We start from the raw sequence: 25,408 nt of genomic DNA on the forward strand, positions 1-25,408 counted from the left end.
TTCTCTTCCATTCACTACTCCTGGGCCTCTCCCTGAACAGGGTTTGTGTGCAGGCCATGTGCTCTGAGATTGAATAATGGCAGCGATGATGCCCTTCCATTAACAAGCCATAGTGACACCATGCCGACACAAGCTCATCTTTCAACCTCAGTGAGAAACTGTGATTCTAATCAACCGCAGTGTACACAAACCTCCTTCAGGGAGCTGGAAGCTTGCCTCCACCAGAAAGCACTCCTCCTCCAGAGTCAGACCACAGCCGTTTGTGTGGGGAGTAGAGTTTCCAGTCTTGGCCGGCAGAATTGAGTGGTTTGAGCAAACATGAGGCTCATAAGACAAGGGGTCAGGCAGGCAACACCTGCAGACCACAGGACCAGACTTTCCAAGAGCAGTCAGAGACCCAGATCTGTGCCTAGATCTCTCAACCTTTTCATGTTGCAATACATTTAAAACTCCTTGGGGGCCCATGTGCACAGTTTGCCTACACTGGTTGGGTCGGTGGTTTTCCAACTATTCCTCAGAACCTTAGAATCATTTCCATGGCCATTCTAGACAGGTTCTGTACATGTTGGATCTGAGTCTTTATTTATTTATTTATTTATTTTTATTTTATTTTATTTTATTTTTTGCTGAGGAAGATTCACTCTGAGCTAACGTCTGTGCCAATCTTCCTCCATTTTGTGTGTGGGATGCCACCACAGCATGGCTGACAAGTGGTGTAGGTCAGAGCACGGGAACTGAACCCGGGCCACTGAAGCAGAGTGCACCAAACCCAACAACTAGGTTGTGGGGCTGGCCCCATCTTAATTTGTTTTTAGTAACTAAAAAGCTGTCCAAATAAATTTATGTAGATACTCATCCTCAAGGAGGGAAACATAGCCCCCCACTCCTTAAGTACAAGCTGTGCATGGCACCCCCCTTCCACAGAGGATAGTGTGGGGAGGGACAGAGTGACACTGAGTGGAGACACCTAACAGACACCCCTCCACCAGGGGTCACGTCCACACCCACAGTGACAGGTCATGTGGACGGCACGCACCCTGGGTGTGATGTGGTGAGAAGAGCACCTCACCTCTGTGGTCTTCCTCCCACCACCCACGACTCCAGTCCAGCCATGAGAAACCATCATGAGTCCCAATAGTAGAGGGACACCCTACAAAATACCTGACAAGTCCTCCTTAAGACTGTCAAGGTCATCAAAAGCTAGAGGATCCAAAGGAGACATGATGACTCAATGTCACACAGTGTCCTGGATGGGTTCCTGGAACAGAAAACGGACATTAGGCAAAAAAAATAAGGAAATCAAATAAAGTATGGACTTTAATTATAATGTATCAATATAGGCTCATCAACTGTAACAAATGTATCATACTGATACAAGATGTTAATAATAGGCAAAGCCATGTGTGGGAATTCTCTGTGCTATCTTCTCAATTGTTCTGTAAATCTAAAACTGTTCTAAAAAATAATTTTTAAAAAAAATTTTCTAACAAACTCATACCCACTGGGATGTGTTATGTTTACCACTGGGATTACCTCCTAGATACCTTGAGTTGCCTAGCTAAGCTAACCAGTTTTTGTGCACATTCAGACCTCCTGTTTGAATGTTAGGATTATGATACAAATAAAACCATAAATACTAAAGTGTATGGGCACTTTAAGGGACTTTTAGCCCGGTTTGGGCCATTGGATGCAAGTTTCTAGGTCAGTTGCATTGAGGAGGGGACTGTAAGCTGCTGTTGCCCTGCTCCTCCCACAACCTCCACCAGCAGGCACGGGTTCCAATTTCAAATCTGCTGTATCCGCTTCATTAGTCAGGCTGACTGATTTGTAAATCTGGAATGGAGAGCCCATGCAAATGAAGGGCGACCTTTATCTGTTTGTGCCCTGGCCTCTGTGTGAAGCACCAATTATAAAAGGCTTCCCTTGCTGGGCGCACCCCTCCCTACTTGCAGCCCTGCAGACAAGCCCTGGCCTCAGGTGGGTCATGACAGAGTGCTGACCTGGCTGGAGGTCCCGCCCCCAGGTGCCCCCGTCCCTCGGCCACCAGGATCCCCACCCTGGGGCTGGGGTCCCCGCAGGGCAGTACCAACGCTGGAGTCACATCCCCTCCTGGAGGGGTGGTGGCCCCGGGTGGCCCTGTGTCCTGTGAGGTGCCAGATAGGTGCCTGTGTGGGGGGCCACTGTGACCCCCACCCAGAAGTCCCTAGGCGAGACATTGGCCAGCTCCTTGGCGCCACCTCTGCTGCCGCACAGAATTTCCTGAAATCCACAGGGAGGTGGTGCTCCTACCCTGTCCCCTTGGTGTCCGGGCTTCACTCCTATCTGGCTCTGAGGGTCCTAGGGAGGGGCTTGATGGCCTCCCGGAGGTGGTAATGGGTAAGGGGGCAGCAGGCCCCTGCAGTACATGGGGGATGGATGCAGCTGCCCTGTCCTCCAACCCCACACTCTTCTGGGCTCTGTCCTGAGGGTGGGGTGGTGTATGAGGGGTCTGGACTGTCCCCCCCTCCCCAGGGCCACGCACTGCCCTCTGGCACCAGCTGCTGCCACTTTTGCCTTCCTGGTGAGCCCCTGGCATACCTGGGAGTCAGCAGTGTTTACAGGTAACCCCTTTGGAGAGCAGGCGGGGCATAGGAAGGACTCTCAGTGGAAACCTGGCAACCTGGGGCCTCCCTGTGTCCGCGGCGCCTGGCAACTGCCAAGGTGATGACTTGTGGGCTGCAGAGGCTCTGCAGTCCAGAGGGATGTAGCAACCCTCCCACAGAGGCCAGTCTCCAGGAGGTGAACCAAGCCAGGGGTGGAAATCCTCCAATGACACCAGGGCTGGGGCTGCTCCTTGTAGCTGAGCGGGTCTTTCCTGCAGATCACTGAGAACCAGGGAGGGAGGTGGGCTTGGGCATCCCCTCTCCTGTGGTCCTGGGATGCTGGACTCCTCACTGGCAGATCAGATGACTCGACTGACGCTGAAACTCTTGGAGAAGGTAAGATAGCAGGGCAATTGTGTTTTTAACTTGTTTAGGGAGTGCAGCTTCAAAAAGTGAGATGTTATACCTGTGAGTACACTGCTGCTTCCAAAGCAAAACCTTTGTGGTGGTTTTTAGCCTTGTAATGAAGGACAGTGGTTTCTTGGCTTTTCTTCTCTGCATTTACATAGAACCCAGTAGATTCTTCCCACAGTTTCTATAGCCAGGAGGCAGGCACGCACCCAGGGGCTAGAGCAGACCCAGGGCCCCGTGAAGCTCCACCATAGAGCCACGCGGCTTCAGTGTTTAAGGGAAGATGGGAACCCTGCCCAGTGCCGGGCCCACAGCCTTGCAGGCTGGGCCTGATGGACCCGTCCCCACACCAGTCTTCTTTTGTTTTTGTTTTTGTTATGTTTTGTTTTTTTTGGTGAGGAAGATCAGCCCTGAGCTAACATCCAATGCCAATCCTCCAGTTTTTTTTTTTTCTGCTGAGGAAGATTGGCCCTGGGCTAACATCTGTGCCCATCTTCCCCCACTTTATATGGGACGCCGCCACAGCATGGCTTGACAAGCCGTGCATCCGTGCGCGCCCGGGATCTGAACCTGCGAACCTTGGGCCCCCGAAGCGGAGCGCGCGCACTTAACCGCTGCACCACCGGGCTGGCCCTTCCACACCAGTTTTCTTATCTTTCTCTGAGGGTCTTCATGGCCCAGGACCGGACGTCCTCACAGCCACCCAGTGCAGCAGCTCCTCCATGTCCCTGCGCCTGCTCTATTCCTCTTCTGATGCCCCGCAGCCCCAAGCTCCCCGTGGAGGGGGCAGCAGGGGTCACCCCAGGTTGGGCCCAGACTATGGCTCCTCAGCCCAGGGCTCAGAAGGGGTGGTCAGGGTGGTCCGGGTGGTCAGGGCCACAGAACTGGACTGAGTCAAGCTCTTCAGAAAGCTGCCTGAAGGGGGCCATACACTTCAGAGCATCTGCCTTTGATTTCAAGGTGCAACGTATGGGCGTTGCACGGACAGCGTGACTCACATGGTCCCTAAGAGAGTATGTGACCCTTGCCACCTGTCGCAGACCTCCGTCACATAGCACTTCCTGCTCCCAGTCCCCTCTGTCTGGGGCGCTGGTCCCTTCAGAACCCTCGGAACCCTCTGAGCCAGTCGCTCACACTGAGCCTGTGTCTGAGTGCGTGTCCCCGTCATGGCCTCTTTTCCTCACAGAAACTGGAGCAAGAGCGTGAGAACGTGGAGGGGGAGTCTGAGGACCCTCGCCTCGTGCCAGGTAAGAGCCCCGGGCTGCATGGAGCCCTATAGGCAGGCACGACACTCCCGTCAGCTCAGGTCCCTCCCTGCCTCCTGTCACAGCAAGACTGTCCTTAAGACTCTTCTTTTCATTCAGAGCTGAAAGGCTGTTGTTTTCATCTTTAACACACACACACACCCACACACACCAGGTGCTCCGCTAGGCACACCTCATACTTTGTCACCTTTAGTCTGCAAACCCCAAGAGGGAGTACATTCTTCATTCCCACTTTGCAGATGAGACAGTGGAGGCACAGAGAGGTCTGATAATCTGCCCCAGGTTGCCCAGCTCAGAAGTGGCCACATCCAGATTAGACTCATGTTGCCCTGAGCCTGCTCTGGGGTGAGGGCATGTGGGGGACTCATCCCGTTCCATCCATCTTCAGGTGTCCAGACCAGACACCCCCGTGCGTCCGCTGACCCTGGCCTGTGGTCAGATGCTCAGGCCATAGGACCAGGAGAGGGGACCCTTTTCCCCGGTGACAGGGTCTGGATTCGGGGACATCTGGGCAAGGTGCTGGGGAGGCCTGCAGAGCATTGCTTGTTCTTTAATATGTGGGATAGCCCCTAGGGCTGTGGGGGCTCCAGGCAGCTCCTGAGGGCAGCAGGCAGAGCCCTGGGCCCAAATCCAGATAGAAAATCCCAAACCAGGTCACCTGCCCAAGAGGCGTGAGCAGAACCACAGAGCAGTGCAAGTGGGCTGGGGGCAGGTGTTCCTGGGGACCCTCCAAGGTGAGGCTGCTCTGGGCACCCCCCAGTGGAGGGGGGCAGGCCTGTTGTGCCCAGAGGAAAGGAGGCCAGAGCCAGACGCCTTCTAGAGCCTTCTCTCGAATGGGGTCCCGTTCCTCGGAGAGGCATGGACCTAAGGATGCTGCAGATGGCATCACCTGCGGCTTGGCAGACCACGCCAGCCTCCAGGCAGCTTGGGGCCACTGGGCTCACCACCTGGTTGTGGTCACCACCAAGCCCTGTGAGGGCCTCCTTCCTTTCATTGGCATCCAGCAGAGCCTGAGGGGCTTTCTACCACGGGTGCTGCAGGAGCAAGGGGTACCTGGGCCCCGGATAGGAATCTGTGCTGTGTGACTTCCAGCTCCTTTCCAGGAATAAGATGATCCACTGGACAGGCCCCAACTCAAAGATGGGGCTCCCTGAGTGCCCGCCTGTGGCCCACATAACCCCCGATGGGGTGGCCCCTGATCTCGCTCCCCCCAGGCACTGTCCCTCCTTCTCCGGGACAGGGGTTCACAGGAAGCCTGAGCCCAGGTCACCCCTGGCGCCGGGGCGGGTGAGGTCGGGGCGTTCTGATGGGGTCTGCGGTGATGAGACTTGAAGTGTTCCTCACTGCGTGCTTCCCTCCAGGAGACGAGGACAGGCCGGCCGCAGCCCTGCAGAGTGCTCTGCTGAGGAGGAAGGACCTTCTGCAGAGACTCTGGGTAGGCGCCCCAGGGTCACAGCAAGCCTAGGCCCGAGATCTCTGTGGCTGAAACTACTGGCCACTGCGCTCAGACAGGAGGCACAGTGTGTGTGGGGGGGGTCTTTCTGGACTCAGCGCTGGCTCTCTGATGTTTGTGACTTGTGGATGGATAATTCATGAATCGTGAGCAGCTACGAGGCCTCACACCCAGATCACAGACCTCACGGGGAAAGTCAAACAGGCACACACACTTTCTGCAGTCTGGGCTCTAGCAGGGGTGTTACTAGCTAAAAACCTGCTTTGGTTGCACATTATCCAAGGTGGAAATGCTGTGCAAAGGGCCCCGTTCCCCCAGAAAGTGGGATTCTGAAATGCTCAGGGGCTCCATCTGAACTCAACTCACCAGCAGCAGGGAATGCCCGTGCGCGATGCATGTGATTCCAGACGGATGGTTATGGAAACGTGTGCTTTGCAGTAAAGTAGATGTGGAAGTCGGAAGGAGACAATATACTCTGCTGTCTGGAAAAAAAGAACACCCAGAGCTAGTTCATGTTATTTGGTGAATTTGGAAAGAAGCGTTATGCTCACCTGTGCCCCGCGTGCGGGGCCTTCAGGCTTTGCTTTCCAGGGCTCTGATTCCAGAGGGACTGCACTCGCGCCTTGAGTGGGGGCGGGAGGAGAGCCCAGTGGAGACTAGTGACGGCCAGTCCGAAGGCCGCCCACGCAGAGGGCACACGTCTGTACGTTGGCGCTGCCGTGCAGGCGGAGGACAAGCCCAGAACACGCCACTTCCCCACCGGGCCTCCTCCCCGGGCCTCCTCACTGAGCGTTTGTGGCTCCCCGCTCGGTGCAGCAGGCTCTGCATTGGCGTTGCAGGAACATCACCTCCTGGAAGAGCTCTCCCGCGCCCACGCCTGGAGGGGGGTGAACAGAGGAGCCCAGGGGTCAGGGCTGCCCCCAGAAGTGCCCCCCATGGGAATCTACCCCGCAGCCTCCCCACCCCCACCGGCCCTGGAGTCGCCACGGATCATCCAACACTCCGTAAGTCTTCGTCATGGTGAACCCAGGGCAGAACCAAGGTGGGTGAGGTGGCACAGAGACCTCTCATCTGAGCAGAGATGGCGGCTCCTCTCCCACACCTCTCGGCCAACCTCAGCAGCATCACAAAAGTGCTCTGAAGGTGCTCAGTGGCTCAGAGCCAACAGTGGCTGCATTTACTGTGTCCCGAGCACTGTACAGGGACTTCGGTGGCTCATCTCTGTCAGTCCTCGCAGGCACCCTGAGACTGCCTTTGGGGAGGAGGTGGTCTTGTCCCCTCATTACAGATGAGGGGCTGGGCTCCCAGCTTGGCCTTCCGGGCTCTAGCCCCAGTCCTAACTTTTCACCAGGAGCAGAAGGATCAGGGGGATTCAGCACCAGGAGGGCCCTGAATTTGGGGAAGAAGGGTGTCAACTCTTTTTCGAAACTTCATAATGACCAGGGGAAGCTTAAGACCCTAATTTCAAGGGCAGAATTTAAAAAGGTAAAAGAGTGTTCCAATTTTGGGGTCCTCACACCTTCATTCAGCATCCTAGGTACAAGCAACGGAAAACAACTCCTACTTTCTTAAGCGAAAGGGAGTGTATTGGAGGGCCGCTGGGTGCCCAGAGGAGGGACGGAAGCCAGGACCTGGCACCTCGAAGCCTCAGGAGAAGTTCAATGTGACCAGGGAGAAGAGAGGCCAAGGAGGTGGGCAGGGTCCAGTTAAGAAGGTTCTGGACTGACTGGCCAGGGAGACTGATGGTGCCGGCAGTCTCCCTCCATGACCTGGAGGGCATTTGTCCTTTGGGAGAGGACGCTGGCAACATATGGTGGGGGGAATGGAGTGGGAAGGGGCTGTCTCAGAGGGACCCATGCTAACAGAGCCCGCACAGCCCCCTTTGCCCCTGGGCTGTCTGTGTCCAGGTGCCAGGTATCCCCAGCCTGCATGTTCCCGTCTTCCAACACCTGGAACCTCCTTCCAGAAAGGGTGGGAGTAGTGGGGGTGTAGCTACAGGAGGCTGTCCCCAAGCCCAAACATGTTTACACACTGCACTCCATCAGGGCCCAGGCATGCTTGCACATTTCAGTCTCGGCCCCAAGACACCGAGGGCGGGCAGGCAGGACGCTTGGTCATTACAATGAATTTCCTAGAAGCTGGACTCGGAGACCCCTAGGTAGCAGGTCCCATCAGCCAAGATAGGCACAGCCGCTCTGAGAATGGCTCTTCGGGCTGTGCTGGGGTAGCAAACTATGGCTATGGGCCGAGCCTGGCCTGCCATCTGTTTCTGTACCACCTGCAAGCTAAGAATGGTTTTACACTTCTAAATGTTTGGGGAAAAATCAAAAGAAGGAGGATAATCTGTAACACATTACAATGATAGGAAATGCCAATCTGTGTTCATAAATAAAGTTTCATTGGACCAGCCTCATTTGCTGCCACGCCTGTGGCCACTCTCAACCTAGAACGACAGAGTAGAGTAGCTGCAACTGAGGCTGCGTGGCCCCCAAAGCCCAGATGACTTACTGTCTAGGCCTCCACAGAGAGAGAGTGCCGACCTCCTTTGCCGGCCACCCTTTCTGTGAGCTGAGGAAGAAGGGACAAGGTCAGGGCCCGTACCTCCAGGAAGGATTAACGTAAGTGGTCTCTCTGGTGCAGGCTCACCCAGTGCATGCTGGATTGTTGCGTGTTTTTAACTCAGGAGAGAAGTGCAGGTTATTTCATGACAGATTCCGTGGATGCCTCTACTAAAGCAGAATTAATGAAATGAGGGATTGACTTAGCCTGCTGAATACAGGAAATGTGGCAAACACTAAAAATACCATGTCTCAGTCAGCTTGGGCTGCCATAACAAATACCACAGACTGGGCAGCTTAAACAATAGAAACTTATTTTCTCCCAGTTCTGGAGGCAGGACGTCCCAGGTCAAGATGCCGGCCAATCCGGTTCATGGTGAGAGCTCTCTTCCTGACTTGTAGATTTCTGCCTTCTTGCTGTGTCCTCACATGGCAGAGAGAGCTCTGGTGTCTCTTCTTATTATTATTAGGGAACCACCCTTATGACCTCATTTAACCTTTATCACTTTCTCACAGGCCCTGTCTCCAAATACAGTCATATTGGAGATTGGGGCTTCAACATATGAATTTAGTGGGGACACAAACATTCAGTCCATAATATACCATGTCCTAAGTGATACCCAGACTCAAATATCTATCTATGCAGCCATCTATTTAACCTCTAGGGTTAATCCTTTAAATTTCCCCTTGGATGGATGGGTGGATAGATGGATGACCAGATAGATGTGTGGGTGGGTGGGTGGGTGGATGGATGGGTGAGTGAGTGGGTGGGTGGGTGGACTGGTAGACAGATGGGTAGATGGGTGGGTGGGTGGATGGATGGGTGAGTGAGTGGGTGGGTGAGTGGGTTGGTAGATAGATGGGTAGATGAGTGGGTGGGTGGATGGATGGGTGAGTGAGTGGGTGGGTGGGTGGGTGGGTGGGCTGGCAGACAGGTGGCTAGATGGGTGGGTGGGCGGGTGGATGGATGGGTGGTTGAGTGAGTGAGTGGGTGGTTGAGTGAGTGAGTGGGTGGGTGAGTGGGTTGGTAGACAGATGGGTAGATGGGTGCATGGGTGGATGCTGTAGAACACTCTCTCCAAGGGCACTTTCAGGTAACTTTCCATCTGGCTTTTCCTAGGTCCCCCAGCCTCCTGCCACCATCATTCAGCAGCTGCCTCAGCAGCCACTCATAGCACAGATTCCCCCTCCCCAGGCCTTCCCCACTCAAAGGTCAGGAAGTATTAAGGAAGGTAAGTGTTCCATTAAATTGTTATGAGTTTATGAAATTCTCAACTGAAACAAAAAATATTTTCTAATCAGGATAGTTACATAGGGTCAGCTGTTGTCTACTCAACTGAAGCTATGTATTTACATGAAAGATGAAAATAATTTTAACTTTGAAAAATCCTTATATGGTGGACAATCTGAGGGAAGAAAGTAAGAGGTAAAAGAAAGAGGCCTAGACTAGGATTGAAGGAATTGGGCTCCAGTCCCAACTCATCCAATTATTAGCTCTACCAAAACCTTGGTTAATTTGCTGCTGCTTTTTAAGATTTTATTTATTCAGTTTTTTCCCCCCAAAGCCCCAGTAGATAGCCGTATGTCATAGGTTCACATCCTTCCAGTTGCTGTACATGGGACCCGGCCTCACGTTGGACGGAGAAGTGGTGCCTCGGGGCGCCCCCGGGATCCGAACCCGGGCCGCCAGCATCAGAGCGCGCGCACTTAACCGCCAAGCCACGGAGCCAGCCCGCTGCTGCTTTTTAAATAACCTTTAAATATTTGACTTTAAAACAGCTTTATTGAGATGACATAGAATAAATTGCACAAAGTGTACAATTTCATAAGTTTTGACATATGTAAATACCTGTGAACCCATCACTAAATCAAGGATGTGAACACATCCATCACCCTGCAAGTTTTCCATGGCCCTGCTTACTCCCTCCTTCTTGCCCCCCACAAGCAACTGCTGGTCAGCTTTCGCCATGCTGTGTTAGTTAGCATTTTCTAGATTTTTATATAAATGGAATCACACAGTACGTACTCTTTTTTATGTGCCTTCTTTCACTCAGCAGAATGGTTTTAATCTCATCACTCTAGTTGGGTGCATCAAACCATGACTCTTGCCATTGCTGAGTAACACTCCACTGTGTGGATGGGCCCGTCTACATCTCCTTTCACCTGTTGATGGACCTTTGGGTTCTTTCCAGTTTTCTGTTAGCACCACAAAAGCTCCATGGACATTCATGTCTGAGTCTTCCCGCGGACATAGGTTTTCATTTCTCTTGAGTAATTACCTAGGAGTGGAATAATGGCTGAATGATATGGCAGGTGTGTGTTTACCTTTTCAAAAAATGGCCAAACTGTTTCCATAGTGTCTGCACCATTTTACGCTCCCACCAGCCACGTATGAGAGTTCCACTTCCTTCACATCCTCACCAGCACTTGGTCTGGTCAGTCTTTTTAATCTCAGCCATTTTAATAGCAGGCTAGTGGTAGTTCACTGTAGTTTTAATTTGCATTTCCCTAAAGACTGATGGATTAGGAGTCTAGGGGCAGACCCGTGTGTGGAATCAGTCTTCTGAGCAGTGTTCTCAGTTCCATCCCAGTGACCAGTACCAGCCTGTTTAGTTACTGTGGCTCCACCGTGTGCTGTTAATACACAGGCCTGGTCCAAGGTGGCCACACAGCCCACGCGGGGCCTGTTCACACTGTGACCCACACAGGTGCCCCTGGAGCTGCAGAGACACAGCGTGTGCACTCCCAGGGGCATCTGCGTCTCTCCTCATGACTCACTGCTGGTTCTTCCCGGCGAACTTTAGTGACAGCCTGTTAGGGTCCAGAGGCAAACCGAGCAAACCATGCGTGTGGTGATCTGTGTTTGTGTGCGTGCACGTGTGCCGTATGTGTGTGCAAATGCTTGTGTGCCTAAAAGAGAAAAAGTGGTGTTTAAAATCAGTGGCAAAGAATGAAATATTCAGTAAGTAGCTAGCTACTTAGAAAAAGTAAAGTCAAACTCCTTACCCCACTCCTTATACCAAACAAGTCCTGACTGAATCAAATATTTAAAGGTAAAAATACAAAATCTCAAAAGTACTGTAACAACCACTTTGGAGAACTCTTGGGCTGTTTCATATAAAATTAAACACACACTATCTTGAGCCACCTCCTCCCCTGTAACAAAAGGAACTTGGGACCCTTGGCTCCCTTGCTTCTCTGGCCTGACCCAGTCCTGCTCCCTTTCAGCTCCACCTCTGAGAAGAGCTTCACAAAAGTAGACACTAGTGCAATTTCATACACAAAATACTGTTTGAATTTACCTATTAGGTAAATTCAAATCATTTCTATCATCGTGAGATGATCCTTCATAAGCCCCCGGCAGCACCTCAGCGTTCCCTCTCTCGCAGAGAGAGACCTGGCCCACTCGAGGTCATGAATGCCCTTCTTTATTTTCTCCTGTGGCTTTGTTTATCTTTTACACTCAGATTTTCAATCTGTCTGGAGTAGATTTTTGTGTGTGCTTCGAGTTAGGGGTCATCATGGGTTTTGCCATGGATGTCAATTCAACCCTGTCTCCCCACTGCACCGACCTTTGTCATGAGGCAGCAGCGGGCGTGGGTCTGTGTCTGCACCCTCCTGCTGTCTAATCTTCTCACACTTTAGTCTACAAGTGGGGATCCTGCAGACCCCATTGGGGGACCTTCCCCTCAGAGGGCTTGCTGCTGCTGCTGGACGGGGCTGCCCCAGGCCCAGGCCCACGTAGTCTCCTCCAGGGTCTTGGCCCAGAATGCCAGGATCAACCTCCCCACTGTCTTATCTTGTAGGTAAGAGTTCCCACAGCTGTGTTGCTGCAAGACCCAGGCTCTGTCCTCCCGCCCCCCGTGGCACCTGTGGCAAAATCTGCGTTAGTCAGGGCTCTCCAGAGAAACAGAGCCAACAGGATATGCATAGAGAGAGAGAAAGATGTCTTTTAAGGAATTGGCCCATGTGGTCAAGAAGGCTTAGCTAGTCCAAAATCTGCGGGGTGGGCCGGCAGGCGGGAGACCCCAGAAAGAGTTGCGGTTTGAGTGGAAGGGCATCGGCACCCCTGCCAGCACCCTGGCTCCTGGCTGCGCCTGTGGGAGCACCCGTGGCCTCCAGGCTTCAGATTGTTTGAGTGGGAGTGAGAGAGATCCTGGGGACCTTCAAGGGCTGCCGTATTTCCAGGGCCTAGTTGCTGTGGAAAGAATCCGTGTTTACCTCTCACACTGACACAAATTTACATTTCATAGTATCCAGGGTTGGTGAATATATTAATTTCCCCGGGGCTGCCTTAACAAAGCACCACGAGCTGGGGGGCCTACAACAACACAGATGTACTCTCTCAATTCTGGAGGCCAGAAGTCCGAAGTCAAGGTGTCACAGGGCTACCCTCCCTACAGAGGCTCTGGGGAGGATCCTTCCTGCCTCTTCCAGCGGCCGCTCCAGGTGTTCCTGGGCGTGTGGCCACATCGCTTCTGTCTCTGCCCCGTCTCCATGTGGCTTCTCCTCTGTCTGTGTCTCCTCTTCTGTCTGTCTCAAATCTCCCTCTGCCTCTGCCTTATAAAGACACTTGTCCTTGGATTTAGGGCCCCCTGGATAATCTAGGATGATCTCATCTCAAGATCCTTAATTAGATCTGCAAAGACCCTTCTTCCAATTAAGGTCACAGTCAGGGATCTTGGGGACTAGGAGGTAGACACTTTTGGGGGGTCACCATGCAGCCCAGGTGGACTTGTGGAATCCTGTAGCAGGAAGGCAAAGCAGAGCAGCCTCCTGGGAGCCCAGCTGGACACCGTCACCAGCACTTTGAAGCGCACACTCTCTGACCTAGGCGTTTCACATCCCAGGACGTGCCCCCACAGACCTGCACATTGGATACCTGTGCGGAAGGGTCTCCGTTGCTTGTAATGCACTACGTCTATTTCAACAAATAGGAGACTCGGAAGCTTTGTTCTCAGGAGAGGCCCGCTAATCGGCCGCCGTCCTAGAATGACCGAGCCCCTCCTGGCCTCTCCTTTCAGACATGGTGGAGCTGATGCTGATGCAGAATGCACAGATGCACCAGATCATCATGCAAAACCTGATGCTCAAAGCCTTGCCCCCCTCAGCGCTCATGCCCTCTGGAGGACCGCAGGCCGCCCCCCGGCACCCCACGCTGCAGGTAGGCTCAGCCGGGAGCAGACATCAAGGCAAAGGCAACGCCCAAATCAAAACCAGGGGACCTGGGGTGGCTTTTCTCTGGAAATTGCACACCTGCCTAACTCTGAAAAGCACATTTCTGGCTCTGGGTCTGTGACCCGTCTGTGCAGCCCCGCAGTGGTCCCCTGTCCCACCCCAGATGAAGAGTGGATTGTGCAGTTCGGGGCCCAGAAAGCTGCTTCCTTAAGCCAGATGAGCCCTGCTGGAGCCTCGCCCTCCCCTCCTGGCCCCCCTGCCCATAGCTGCCCATCCAGGGCTCCAATCCCACCCTAAGTCAGGAACCAGGCGGAGGGAAAGGGGGTGGCTGAGAGCGGCCCAGGGTCCCGTTGAAATGGACCAGTGTGTGTGCTGTACCCAGGACCCCCAGCAGGCGCACCGCGCCATCCTGCGAACTGAGAGGCAGAAGCCGCCAGCCGTGCATCACCACCACCACTACACGCCCCCAGCCCCACTGCAGGCCGTCCCTGCAGCTGGCTCCCCAGTGGGTTACTCCCTGTGGCCCTCAGTGGTCTCGGCCACTGCCCTCCCACCTACCGCCGGCTTCCTGCCCACTGTGCTCCACGTGGCCGGCCCCTCAGCGGCTGCCCTTAGCGCGTAAGTCCTGGCCGGGCTTAAGGCCAGCTTCCTGGGTCTGGGGAGTGGGAGGATCCCAGGGCCGAGTCACCCCTTCTCATTCTTGCTGAGAACCAGTGGACACCCCATCTGCGTCAGGTCCACAGGCTGCAGCAGGGAATTTGGAAAGGAGCCTGGCAGGCCCTGCCGTCTCCCAGAGGGACGAGGGTGGGACCACGGCAGCCTCAGCCCCTGGCCGACTCAGCCCCTGGCCGCCACAGCCGGCCGAGTGTGGACCCCCGGCCAACCTCCCAGGGAAGCTGCCTGCAGCTTAGGTCATTTGTCCTGCCCAGTAGGGGTGGCCCTGGGAATGTCTAGTGTAAACACAGCTGCGAGAGCCCCCCGCCCAAGCCCTGGCAGCATGATGTGTCTGCGTCTGTGAGCCAGACCAGGGCAGACACCGGAGACATCTTGCCTTTCCTTTAGGATGGCGTCCGATGGCGTCCTGCCCACACATGCTCCGGGCCTGTGAGCCCCACGATTGGGCTCCGGCAAGCAGCAGGGTCCTCGCTTTCCCGCTAGGGGCAGTCGTGGGCCCTGGATGCTGGACTCAGGATCACAAGGAAATGGGGCTTTCATCAGGAAAGACAGCTCAGGAGCCATAGGAGAAAGACCAATGGATTTAGCCACATAAAATCTTAAGCCTTCCAGTGGGAAAAATACCATAAACACAGTCAAATAGCATGATAACTGGGAGATGTGTCTGCCACGGCGTGGCAGAGGGAGAGTCTCCTGTTAACGTGGAGGAAGCTGCAGGACGTGCACGATGTGACCTCTGTTGATGTACGTGGATAGATCTGCAAGTGGGTTTACATAGCTTTTCTTCCTAGAAATAAAACACAAGAAGCTGCACACGTTCCTTTTGAAGAAAGGCTGAGGGGGGGCTTCCTCAGTCCCACTTGTTCCCTCCGGTGGTTGGGTTTCTGACACGAATACATAAACTTGAGACTTTCTGTACTTATTGTTACTTTATTTTCTTGGTGGAATTATGGTCCCTTGCTATTTTAATATTATTTTCACGTAAATGTCATTTTTAAGTATTATGGATGTTTTCATTGGCCCCTTTTGGGATAAATTATCTCTTTCTCTAAGTTCTGCACAAGCAGGAGCCCTGTCTCCCCTTTGCATCCTTGGACACTCACACGTTCTCCAGAGCGCTGGTCAGAGGAAGCGAGAGGGCGTTTGAGTTGCCGTTTGGCGGAACGCAGGCTCGCTCTGGGCTGAGCCAGCCCGGTTTCGGAGCGGTGAGGGTGACGTGTGCCCACAGGGGAGGGGTGGCCCGAGCACAGCGAGTGGGGCATCTAGTCTCTTGTTAAATGCACCAGTTAAAGGTCTGACCCAATTTCCTATTTTCACGTTGACTTTTTCTAACATGGCTTTTCTCTTTGGTTTTATTTCTCAACATAATTATTAATTCAACAGAGAGAGGAAATTTGATAGAAGTTGATTGTCTTTGGATGGCCTGGTAAATTGGAAAAACTCAGTTTTGTTTATCTCCTAAGTAGGGAAAACCCAGGTCTTCCTCCTGTGTCTTTCTTCCCCATGAGTCTCTTTACACTCACACAGAACACTTCACTTCCGGTCACCAAATGTCTGGGTTTTTCCCTACACCAAGCGATTCTCTGCGACACCAGCTGGGGATCCGACAACTTAACTCAATTCTGACACCATCTGCCCGGAGATGGCGTCAGACCCCACAGTGTAAGGGCTCAGTCCCATGAGACGTCCCTCCCAGCACGCTTCAGTCAGCAATCACAAGTCCAGGTTGTCACCTGTGCTCCGGCCAACCAGATATAAATCAGGATTCCCATGATCCCCTCCTCAGGTTTGATTAATTTACTAGAAGCTCACAGAACTCAAGAAACACTTAAATTGACTAGTTTATTAAAGGATATGATGAAGGATACAGATGAACAGTGAGATGAAGAGACATACAGGGCAAGGTCTGGGAGGGTCCCGAGTGCAGAAGCTTCTGTCCCCATGGAGTTGGGGTGCGTCACCCTCCTGGTACGTGCACCTGTTCACCAGCCTGGAAGCTCCCTGAACCCCATGCTATTGGGATTTTATGGAAGCTTCATCATGCAGGCATGATCAATCATTAAGCCTCTCTCCCCTCTCTGGAGGATGGGAGGTGGGGCTGAAAGTTCCAGGCTTCTGATCATGGCTTGCTCCTTCTGGTGACCAGCCCCCACCTTATTAGGACAAAAGATGCTCCTATCACCCAGGAAATCACAAGAGATTCAGGAGCTCTGTGCCGGGAACTGGAGGCAGAGACTGATGGATATATCTTCTACGCTCTCACACCTGGCCGTGCCAGGTCAGCAGGGATGGAGGAAACGTGTTCCTGCACAGGAGTGTCCCTGTGCTGTGACCCCAGGACAAGGCACTAGTGGGAGGGCCTGCAGTAGGGGTGGATCACCAGGGGTCAAGGCATCCCCATACGTGGCCCCCTTGGTCCCTCTTGGGCCAACCTTCGGGAGCTGAAGAGGTCTGAGCAGCCCTGGAAGGGGGGCTGAGCTGCTTGGGAGGCCGGTTCTGGGGTCCAGGGGCCTAGAGTTTGGTGGTTGGGGCTTTGCATGGCGTAATATTGTGATATAATAAGAAATACATATTTGATCTTCATCCCCGGTTCCTGGCGTAGAAGCTCTTAAAACTGTGAGAGGGGTAAGAGGAGTGTCTTTTGTTATTCATAATAAACCCCTTTCAACCACACCTGAGATTATGCAAATGAGGTGAATCTGTGGGCCCCCCAGAGCTTCAGCAAGGGGGCTGGTCACCAGAGGAAGCAACCACGTGATTAGATGGGATTAGAGGGTCAGAACTTTCAGCCCCACCCCCAACCTCAGGGAGGGGAGAGGGGCTGGAGATTGAGTTAATCCCCAACGGCCAAGGATTGAATCAATCCTGCCTATGGAATGGAATCTCCACAAAAACCCAAAAAGATGGGAGGGTGACGCACCCCAAACTCCATGGTGACAGAGCTCCTGTGCTCGGGACCCTCCCAGACCTTGTTACCACACAAAATTGGGGTTCTCTTGCCTGATCTGCATAAATAGCCGATTAATTATGGCATCAGCCTTTGGGGAAAGAGATCAGCTTTATTCCGTGAGATCTATCTGCAGGGTGAACAGGGGGTGTGTGACCTCAGATCTGTCTCCGATTCAGGATTTGGGGCAAAATTTAAGAGGTTAGAGAGAGTAGGCTGCCATGTGGAAATGCTGGTGGGACAGGTTTTTTGTTTTTTTTTTTTTTTTTTTTTTTAATAATTTTATTTATTTATTTATTTTTCCCCCCATAGCCCCAGTAGACAGTTGTATGTCATAGCTGCACATCCTTCTAGTTGCTGTATGTGGGACGCGGCCTCAGCATGGCCGGAGAAGCAGTGCATCGGTGCGCGCCCGGGTCCGAACCCGGGCCGCCAGCAGCGGAGTGCGCGCACTTAACCGCTAAGCCACGGGGCCAGCCCATGGGACAGGTTTTGATTGGTGGGCTTCAAGCATTTGTGGTAAGGTTTTAAATATTTATGATAAGGTTCTCAACTTTTATGATAGGGTTCTAAACATTTATGATGAGGTGAGGAAAGAATTTTAACACCAGATCTTCCTGAATGAGGGACGCCTTGCTTCTGATAAGAGTCTGACATTCAAGTTCTGGTTGTGTCCAGACTGGTCCTTGGATTCCATGAGGAGGAGGGTCTTTGGTTCTGTGGTCATTTCAGTTCAAGATTTCTTCTGCACATGCTCTGGCTACGTGACTGTGCACATTTTCTAAAAGGCAATTCTTTTTTTTTTTTTTGAGGAAGATTAGCCCTGAGCTAACATCTGTTGCCAATCCTTCTCTTTTTGCCGAGGAAGACTGGCCCTGGGCTAACACCTGTGCCCATCTTCCTCTCCTTTATATGGGATGCCTCCACAGCATGGCTTGACAAGTGGTGCGTTGGTCCACGCCCAGGATCTGAACCTGGGCAGCCGCAGTGGAGCAGACGAACTTAACTGCTACACCACTGGGCCGGCCCCTGAAAGGTAATTCTTAATCACTCTGTTGATAAAAGATGGGGTCACTTGAATTGGTTCTGGAGGGCCCGTGGTTACAACCTCACCCTATGTGTCTCTTCATCTGGCTGTTCATATGTATCCTGTATAGTAGCCTTTATAATAAACCAGTTTTTCCCACAATTCTGTGAGCCATTCTAGCAAATTACTGAACCAGATGGAGGGGGTGTGGAAACCCTGATTTGTATTGAAGTTGAACAGAAGTGTGGGTACCCTGGTCTGAAGTGGGGAGCAGTCTTTTGGGACTGAGCCCTTAACTTGTGGGGTCTGCACTAACTCCTGTTGTGAGCAAACAGTTTTCTTTTAATGGCCATGCCCCCATGCTGGTGGGGCTCCTACAGGCACATCGTGCCCACCGGTGCTAAGACGTTGACACTCACTGAAAAACATTGAAGACCCACGAAGCAAGAGATGCTGCGCCAGCCTGGCCTGGAGCCTTAAGATCCTCAGCTGACCTACAGATTTAATGTAACTCTCACCAAGATTCCAGGTCGTCACGGCTCAGGAGCTGAGTCCAGAATACAGGCAGGAGAGTAGAAGGCCGAGGAGCCCAAGGTACTGGGTCTGCCCTGGCAGACACTGGCTTTGCAGGAAGCTCCAGAGCCAGGGCAGTGTGGGCCAGGTCAGGGGTGGGCAAAAGTGACCAGTGGAATGAAATAGCCAGGACGGAGCTCCACAGCCAGGTGGCAGGTGACACAGCCATTGACTGGACAGTGGGCGGCCTTTTCTCAGATTCCGAAGGTCAGAGGGACACTTGCTCAGTCTCTATTGTTTTCAGTGATATATGAAAACACCTCTGAATCAGTAAGAAAAAAGAAGAACTAGTAGAAAAATGGGCCTAAGGGCTGAGCAGTCACCTCACAGTGGAGGCAATGCCAATGAAGAGGGTCACTGGTGACAGGACACAGGACGGCCACAGTGTACACACAGACACCCATCCACGTGGAGGGGTCAGGGTGTGCACAGTTGGGGTCTGGACCCCGGGGTCACTGCATCAGGCTGCTGGGGGACAGGTGAGCTGGCCCTTCAGGATTAGGCGTTGCCTGGTAAAGCTGGACCTCCCACCCCGGCCCCCAGCAGTTCCGCTGTGAGGCCCATCCCCAGGACCCCGCCTGTGCCCTGGATGTGGCCAGAGGTTCACCAGGGTCGGCTCTGACGGCAGACGGAGGAGCCTCCGAAATACCCACCGATGGGACCCATAGGTCTCAGGACCCCTTCAGTCTTAGAAAGGACTGCAGAGCCAGGAGCTTTGGGGGGTTATCTTTGGTCTTCGCTGTGTCAGACTTTAAACTGATAACAAGCTTAACTAACTGACCAAAAGCAGGCCGTGCATGGCCAACAGTGACTCAGGACGACGACTGGCCCAACTCCAGGTCCCCGAGAGCCCAGGGAAAGTCCTGGCTGAGACAGGACACAAATCCAGCGGGAAATGTGTTTTCTTGTTTCTAAAATTGATTCATGGGAGAAACAAATTCTCAGAATCGTAGCACCCCTGGGTTTTAGGGCCAAAAAAGGGCCTCTGAGAGGCCGTGTTTCCTTGCTGCACCCTCTTCAGGGCTCCTTGGAGGGATGCACTGTGCTGCGCTGCGGTTGGTGTGTGGACCTGGGAGGCCCCCGTGATGGAGGCCCTGGGTCGGCTCAGCGCCCCTCCACGATCCGCTCCCACCCATGACACCCCACGCTCATGAGTAGCTCTGGACAAAGCTCTGTGATGACTCCTGGGTTTATTTTAACACCCAGAAGACAAGGCAGGAAATACTGACAGGAGGGACGCTTTCCTCTGGGAGGATGTGATGCGGCTGTTGGAGCTCAGGTGCCTCCCTTGAGCCAGAAGACACTTAACACAGCTCAGTGGGCAGTAAGGGGGAGCTGGGGCCCCAGAGCTCTGGCCACGCCCCTGCCACAGTGGAGGACTCAGGTACAGTCTACAGGCAAATGCCCTGACCAGGGGCCATGCCCATCTCGGGAGACACCACAGATGGGAGACGTCCACTGTGGGTCACCTGGCTGGGGTCATCCTGGCCTTGCAGCCACCCCAAGGGTGAGCCTTGTCCCTCCTGTCATAGAGGTGCCAAGTGAAGGCTCCAGGTTACAGTGCTCCTGAGGGTTGGGCGGGAACCAAATCCACTGGGACTCCAGCAGGAAGGAGGGTGAGGGGAATGTCCAGCCTGGGCTGCGTATTAGAGTGGGCTGCAGAGCGGGGAGAGGGAAGGGCCTCTGTACCAAACGCAGCACCCCAAGGGGGCGGGGGGTTCATGTGCTCCATCTCTCCATTCTGAGAGTTTAGAACTATTTTATTTACAATACTGAAAGAACACGTCTGCTGTGTTCTAAATAATGAATGGAAATTTCTCTTGTACTTGGTCAGGTTCCACTCGGGAAATTTAGCCCCAGCGTGGGCTGGCACTTCTGCAGCCCCACAGGACAGCAGTGACCAGCAGGGCCCTCAGTTTGGGGCAGTCCCTGATCCTCAGAGCCCAAAGGGAGGGGTCTGTCTTCCAGCCACTGTGTCCCTGTGTTCTGGAGCACCCTGCGATACCAGGGTGCCGTCCTGGGCCTCGATCCTCAGAAGAGGCCCCTGCTCAGGGGCTGGAGCCTGGTACCGGTCCGCCAGCTCAGCTCCTCGAGAACCTGCTTCTCCTTCTGGTACATCTGAAAGAAAGGAACGGAGAACGATTGGGGACTCGCCCAGCTGGCCTGGCCTACTCAGGCCTGGAGAGTCCCTGGCTCGGCCCAGGGATCCCCTTGCTGGAAGCCCCGACCAAAGGCCCGCGTTCACGGCTGTGGTGTGAGGGAGCCTTGGCTGCATGGCCTCCCACACAGGCCGAAGGGCAGGTCTGGTTCTGCTCACCGTCACCAGCGCCTGCACACGGTGGGGGGCCAACACGTCACTCAGGGTGAAGGACGGAGCCAGCAGGAGGGGCTGAGGGCAGGGGCTGAGGTGGTGGTCTCAGGCAGGAGAGAGGAGAACGTGCCTCGGGTTGCAGAACGAGCCAGATGGGCGGCTCAGGAGGATGGGACGCCGGTCAGCCAGGCCCAGGACACACAGGGGTGGGTGCGTGAGGATACTCCCTCCCGGGGGGATTGGGCGGGTGGGCAGGGAGGCCCCAGGAGGGCTGAGTCCCTGGAAGACAGGCCTGCTGGAGGTGACGTCATCGAAGGCTCTCCTGGTCTGTGAGTGCAGGGAGGAGAGGAGCGAGGGGCCACAGCGGGGTCAGCATCCCACTGGGAACAGGGCCGAGCCAGGGTGTGGACCCAGCCTAGGATGGGCCCCTGGGAGGCCAACGGCATCAAGGACTTTTTTTGTTAATGAAAAAAGTTTTTCTATGCCTTTCAGAGAACCCGACTGTTAGATTACAAATATAATTTGAGTTTATTAAACACAATATGGTGCATATACCCACGCAGACTTTTATAAACAGGGTAAATGTTGGCCCTTTGAGAAAACAAATTGGTAAATAACTTTACCCAATAGTCCCTATCGGACGCCTGCATGTCCTAAATCCTGTTTCCAACTCATAAATATCATCACAATTTCTTTTATAAAGATTTTTTAACTTTAAGCCATTAGAATTTTATAGAATTTATAGAATTCAGTCTCTCTGCTGAGACTTTCCTTTCAGTAGTTAATAAATAGCACAGTTAACAGCATTTGGGGAGCCCAATATTTAAAACAAACATTGTGAGTCTTTTTTATAAAGCAGGCATTTATAAAATTCCTTATTTTACTGTTTTTTCCAATTTTGGTTTTCATCCTTGACTATAAGGGACGGGTTGGGTGGCCCTGTTTCTGGGGGTGCCTGGTGCACACGGCAGGGCACACCCTTGCGCATGCTGATGGACAGGGATGGTCTTACCTTCTGCCACTCGGCCTCTGTGCTGTGTGTGAAGCCCAGCAGGTGACAGAGCCCATGGGTGGCAGTCACCTGTCAGAACAATTAAAAGCCGCCTCAGGGGCTAAGACGACCACACCGTGAGCTCGGGAAAGGGAGGAGGAGGCAGGAAGACAGTAGCCCACACCTCTCAGAGGAGGTTAGGAACCTGCCTCTGGGCCCAGGCGGGGCTGTGGGAGCAGGTGGCAGCAGCACCGAGGGCGAGGGCGGGCAGAAAGGACACAGCGGGGCTGTGAGGACAGAGGGGTGCAGTTCAGGGAGCAGCAGGTAGGCCAGGGCCCCGTTACGGGTGGGTAGATCAGGGTCTCCCCTGGGGGGGGAGGAGGGGGCAGGGGGAGGGGCGGCAAGGTGGGGGCTGTGGAGACATGGAGGATAAGCGGGGCTAGGTAGACGGCACCCAGGCTGTTGGAAGGAGCCTACGCGCAGCTGGGAGCCAGCGGGGAGGAGAGTGGCCTGGCCTGGCCGGGTGCCGGGGGATGAGGGTCCTAGGAGCAGGGCTGGTCCTCCAGTGTGGGTAACAGAATATTCAGGAGGTGTGGGGGAGTGGAAGCAGACGTCCAAGACTGCCCCCCGCAGGACCCTGGGGGTGCACAGCTGCTGCCAGATGTCCCAGAGCTGAACCCCATGCCAACCAGTCCTGCCTATGCTGGGGCTCCTGTCACTCTCAGGAAGAAAGCACAGCCTCCTCCCCCGGGGAAGTCCCGCCCTCACCCACCCTCACCCACCCTCACCCGAGGAAGCAGTCAGGCCCCCAATGCCTGCTCACACTGGGTCTGGCCTGGAAGCTCTGCTTCAAGTCCCACAGAAGCACTAGGATCCCCCAAAGGTAATTCAGGGTGCAGCTGTTCCGCCAAAGGAAGGCACCTCAATTGAATCCATGGGGAAGTTAAAACATGATTCAATTACACACATCGTTTTTCAGAACAATCCCCCCCACTCCCTTTTTTTTTTGCATCAAGTTGAGGAGAGACAGATCTAGAAGGTTCCGGAGGCTAGAGTCCTGCCTACTTTGGGCAGTTCAGTTATTCAGCACGTCTGAGTTAGCTAAACACAGCCTGCTGATCTCCAGAGATAAAAGCTAAAACAAGGCCACTTCTGGGAGCTTCCGTTTTCCCAGTTACATAGATGTTCCCTGTCCTCTTCCCCACCCAACACTGCCCTGGGCCTGCAGACCCAGGGCCTAGGCTCTCCTCTCTCTCTGTGGGAGAGAGGCGTGTCCCTGCTTGTAGGTCTCCCCCAATAACCCCCGTCCTATGCGTGGATGATAGTGTGGATGCAGGTGTCGCATTCACAACCTCTTTACACAGCCTGGATGAAGGACATCGGTGTTTATCTCGCTACCGGGATCTGTCAGTTCAGCATTCCACTTACAGTCAGGATGTCATAGTAATCTTCATTTTCCTTGCACTGCTGGAAGATATACTCCACTCCTAGGAAAATGTCTCCCAAGTTATAGTCATCTGGAAAATCTGGCTGGGGAATTTCACCTGCTTTCAGATTCTGCAAATGAGGAAATACAGGTGTGGAGAACATGACCTCAGGAACACGACCTCGACCGCAGGCCTACAGATTTCCCTCTGGAAGACCCCTCTCACTAGTCCCAAGGCAGGTGGGGGGTGGTGCTCAGCAGAGCCACCACACACAAGCGACTTAAGATGTTTCCACCTTGTCAGATGAGTTCCTTTCCATTTCTTTCATCCTTCCCAGCGCAAAATCACACAGATCCACAACTTCTACGGAGTTAAACCACCACATCGATACAATTTTATATTTCTGTTCTTTCTGCTTGGAATTTTGTCTTAAAGTCTTTCACATTTTCCCACATAAACACCTTAAAGATCAGTCCGTTCAGTTGAGGACTGTTCACACTAAGCTAGTCACCTATACATGAATATTTAGGGTGTTAATGTTTTTTCTTCCTATTAGGGAGAAAACATTTTAATATTATATATTTAACATTTTATCTTTTCCCTTCTTTGATTTATTTTCTTAAGTGTGACACTAGCGGATTAAGAGTACATATATGTTTTAAACGCTCCTAAAGTATACGGACAAACTGCTTTCCAAGAGGGTCGCTCCAATTTATGTTGCTACTAACAATGTGTGAAGCCTTGAATGAGGTATTTACTTCACGGAGGTAGTGACCTCACAGCATATTTGTTTATATTTCACATATTTGTTGAAAATATTTACCCATCTGTTCTTTTATTTTCAGTGTTATTTAAATTTTTCAATCTATACATATTCATTATCTAATCACACTTACAATTGTAGAAGACCTCTTAATTCGCTGACAGCATTAAGAGGGACGGGGAGGGGGAGTTGGAGGAGTCCAATTGCCTTTTTACCTCCATGATGGGCATCAATCAATAGGGGTTGATATCTACTTTTGTGTATACTCGAAAGTTTTCAAAATAAAACTTAAAAATCACACCCATTGTATAATTAACACAGGAAATTTACACTGGATAGTAGTCTAGACAAGGTGACGAGGAAAATACTTTTTACCTCATGAAATGGAAAAGAAAGCACGTCGGTTGGGATATTTCTCTCTCTGTAGACTCTATTAATGTGCTGAATATTCTTGTTGTCAACACAGATGATCCCCAGGTCGAACTTCTGCACTCCTAAAATATTCCTTACTATCTCCATCTTCTTGCGGAGTGGCGCTCTCCTGAGGGGGATGGCTCGCTGCAGATTTCTAAGCACCAAACTCATTTCAGGAAAAACAACCCGGCCCTTTAAAAATGCTGGTGAAGGAACCTGTGGTTACATTTTAAGAGAAGACAAATCAGTACTAGGAAGTCATAATTCTGTAAACACACACGTGCACACACAAATCACTTTATTTGGTGGAATTCATTGAAAAATGTAAGGGAATTTACATTTTATCATAAGGAAGATAGAAACATGAGGGGATATGAAACGAAGTCAGAAGGGATAACAACAGCCAGTAGCCAATTAAGGCCGGTGGAGGGGAAGCGCCATAAAAAGAGAGGAGGTGGGCTGTGGGCGGCAGGGTGCGACGGTGGAGGGAGGGACGGAGGGAGGGGGTAGTGGGGGAGCGGGGTGCGTGGGGTGGGGAGGTGGGGGAGCGGGGGTGGGGGAGTTGGAGGGGGGTGGTACGGGGTCGAGGAGGTGGGGAAGCGGGGGGTATGAGGTGCCGGAGTTGGGTGGGGTGCGCAGGCCCCGGCAGCATGCGGGGCGTGTACCACGGCCCCGTTGGGACAGGGGAAGCCGCCAGCGCACATACCCCGGCCGAAGCCGGGGAGCCCGGGCTTGGACACAGCGCACCGGAAACCCCGCCGCCGCCCAGCCCGGAAAGCGGAACCCAAGCGCGGCGGGGCGCAGGTGGAGCTGGACCGGCTTGACGGACCGGA

General features: G+C 53.1%; 2 protein-coding genes across 4 annotated transcripts; one reads left to right on the forward strand and one right to left on the reverse strand.

Annotated features, from left to right (window-relative positions):
* The first annotated feature begins 2,755 nt into the window (after nt 1-2,755).
* On the forward strand, nt 2,756-14,781 carry C27H21orf58 (chromosome 27 C21orf58 homolog). The gene is made up of 8 exons (XM_087418229.1): nt 2,756-2,978; nt 4,180-4,240; nt 5,620-5,693; nt 6,551-6,715; nt 9,390-9,501; nt 13,294-13,433; nt 13,830-14,065; nt 14,510-14,781. The coding sequence occupies exons 1-8, from the start codon at nt 2,919-2,921 to the stop codon at nt 14,553-14,555; spliced, it is 894 nt and encodes a 297-aa protein (XP_087274355.1). The 5' UTR covers nt 2,756-2,918; the 3' UTR covers nt 14,556-14,781.
* Nucleotides 14,782-19,842: 5,061 nt separating this feature from the next.
* YBEY (ybeY metalloendoribonuclease) lies at nt 19,843-25,364 on the reverse strand. 3 transcript variants are annotated; one of them, XR_015548697.1, is made up of 6 exons: nt 25,282-25,364; nt 24,537-24,791; nt 23,400-23,528; nt 21,993-22,061; nt 20,987-21,307; nt 20,707-20,787 (listed from the first exon to the last, which is right to left on the reverse strand). XR_015548697.1 is itself a non-coding variant. In XM_004429728.3 (5 exons), the coding sequence occupies exons 2-5, from the start codon at nt 24,744-24,746 to the stop codon at nt 20,701-20,703; spliced, it is 495 nt and encodes a 164-aa protein (XP_004429785.2). In that variant the 5' UTR covers nt 24,747-24,791; nt 25,282-25,362; the 3' UTR covers nt 19,843-20,700. The 3 variants fall into 3 exon arrangements, 1 of the variants encoding a protein (XP_004429785.2); XR_015548698.1 differs by lacking the exon at nt 25,282-25,364 and adding an exon at nt 24,914-25,084; XM_004429728.3 differs by lacking the exon at nt 20,987-21,307 and having other exon boundaries at nt 19,843-20,787; nt 25,282-25,362.
* Between the last annotated feature and the right edge of the window lie 44 nt (nt 25,365-25,408).

This window comes from Ceratotherium simum, chromosome 27, assembly GCF_057802395.1.
Source record: "Ceratotherium simum simum isolate JZ-2026a chromosome 27, ASM5780239v1, whole genome shotgun sequence".
Classification (NCBI taxonomy): domain Eukaryota; kingdom Metazoa; phylum Chordata; class Mammalia; order Perissodactyla; family Rhinocerotidae; genus Ceratotherium; species Ceratotherium simum.

Coding starts and splice junctions, on each gene's coding strand:
- C27H21orf58 (XM_087418229.1), top strand. CDS start 2,919: ATGCTGGACTCCTCACTGGCAGATCAGATGACTCGACTGACGCTGAAA. Junction 5,694..6,550: donor ACCTTCTGCAGAGACTCTGG/GTAGGCGCCCCA, acceptor TTGGCGTTGCAG/GAACATCACCTCCTGGAAGA. Junction 14,066..14,509: donor TCAGCGGCTGCCCTTAGCGC/GTAAGTCCTGGC, acceptor CCTTTCCTTTAG/GATGGCGTCCGATGGCGTCC.
- YBEY (XM_004429728.3), bottom strand. CDS start 24,746: ATGAGTTTGGTGCTTAGAAATCTGCAGCGAGCCATCCCCCTCAGGAGA. Junction 23,529..24,536: donor TTTCTTTTCCATTTCATGAG/GTAAAAAGTATT, acceptor CCTCATTTGCAG/AATCTGAAAGCAGGTGAAAT. Junction 22,062..23,399: donor ATTACTATGACATCCTGACT/GTAAGTGGAATG, acceptor TTGTTCTGACAG/GTGACTGCCACCCATGGGCT.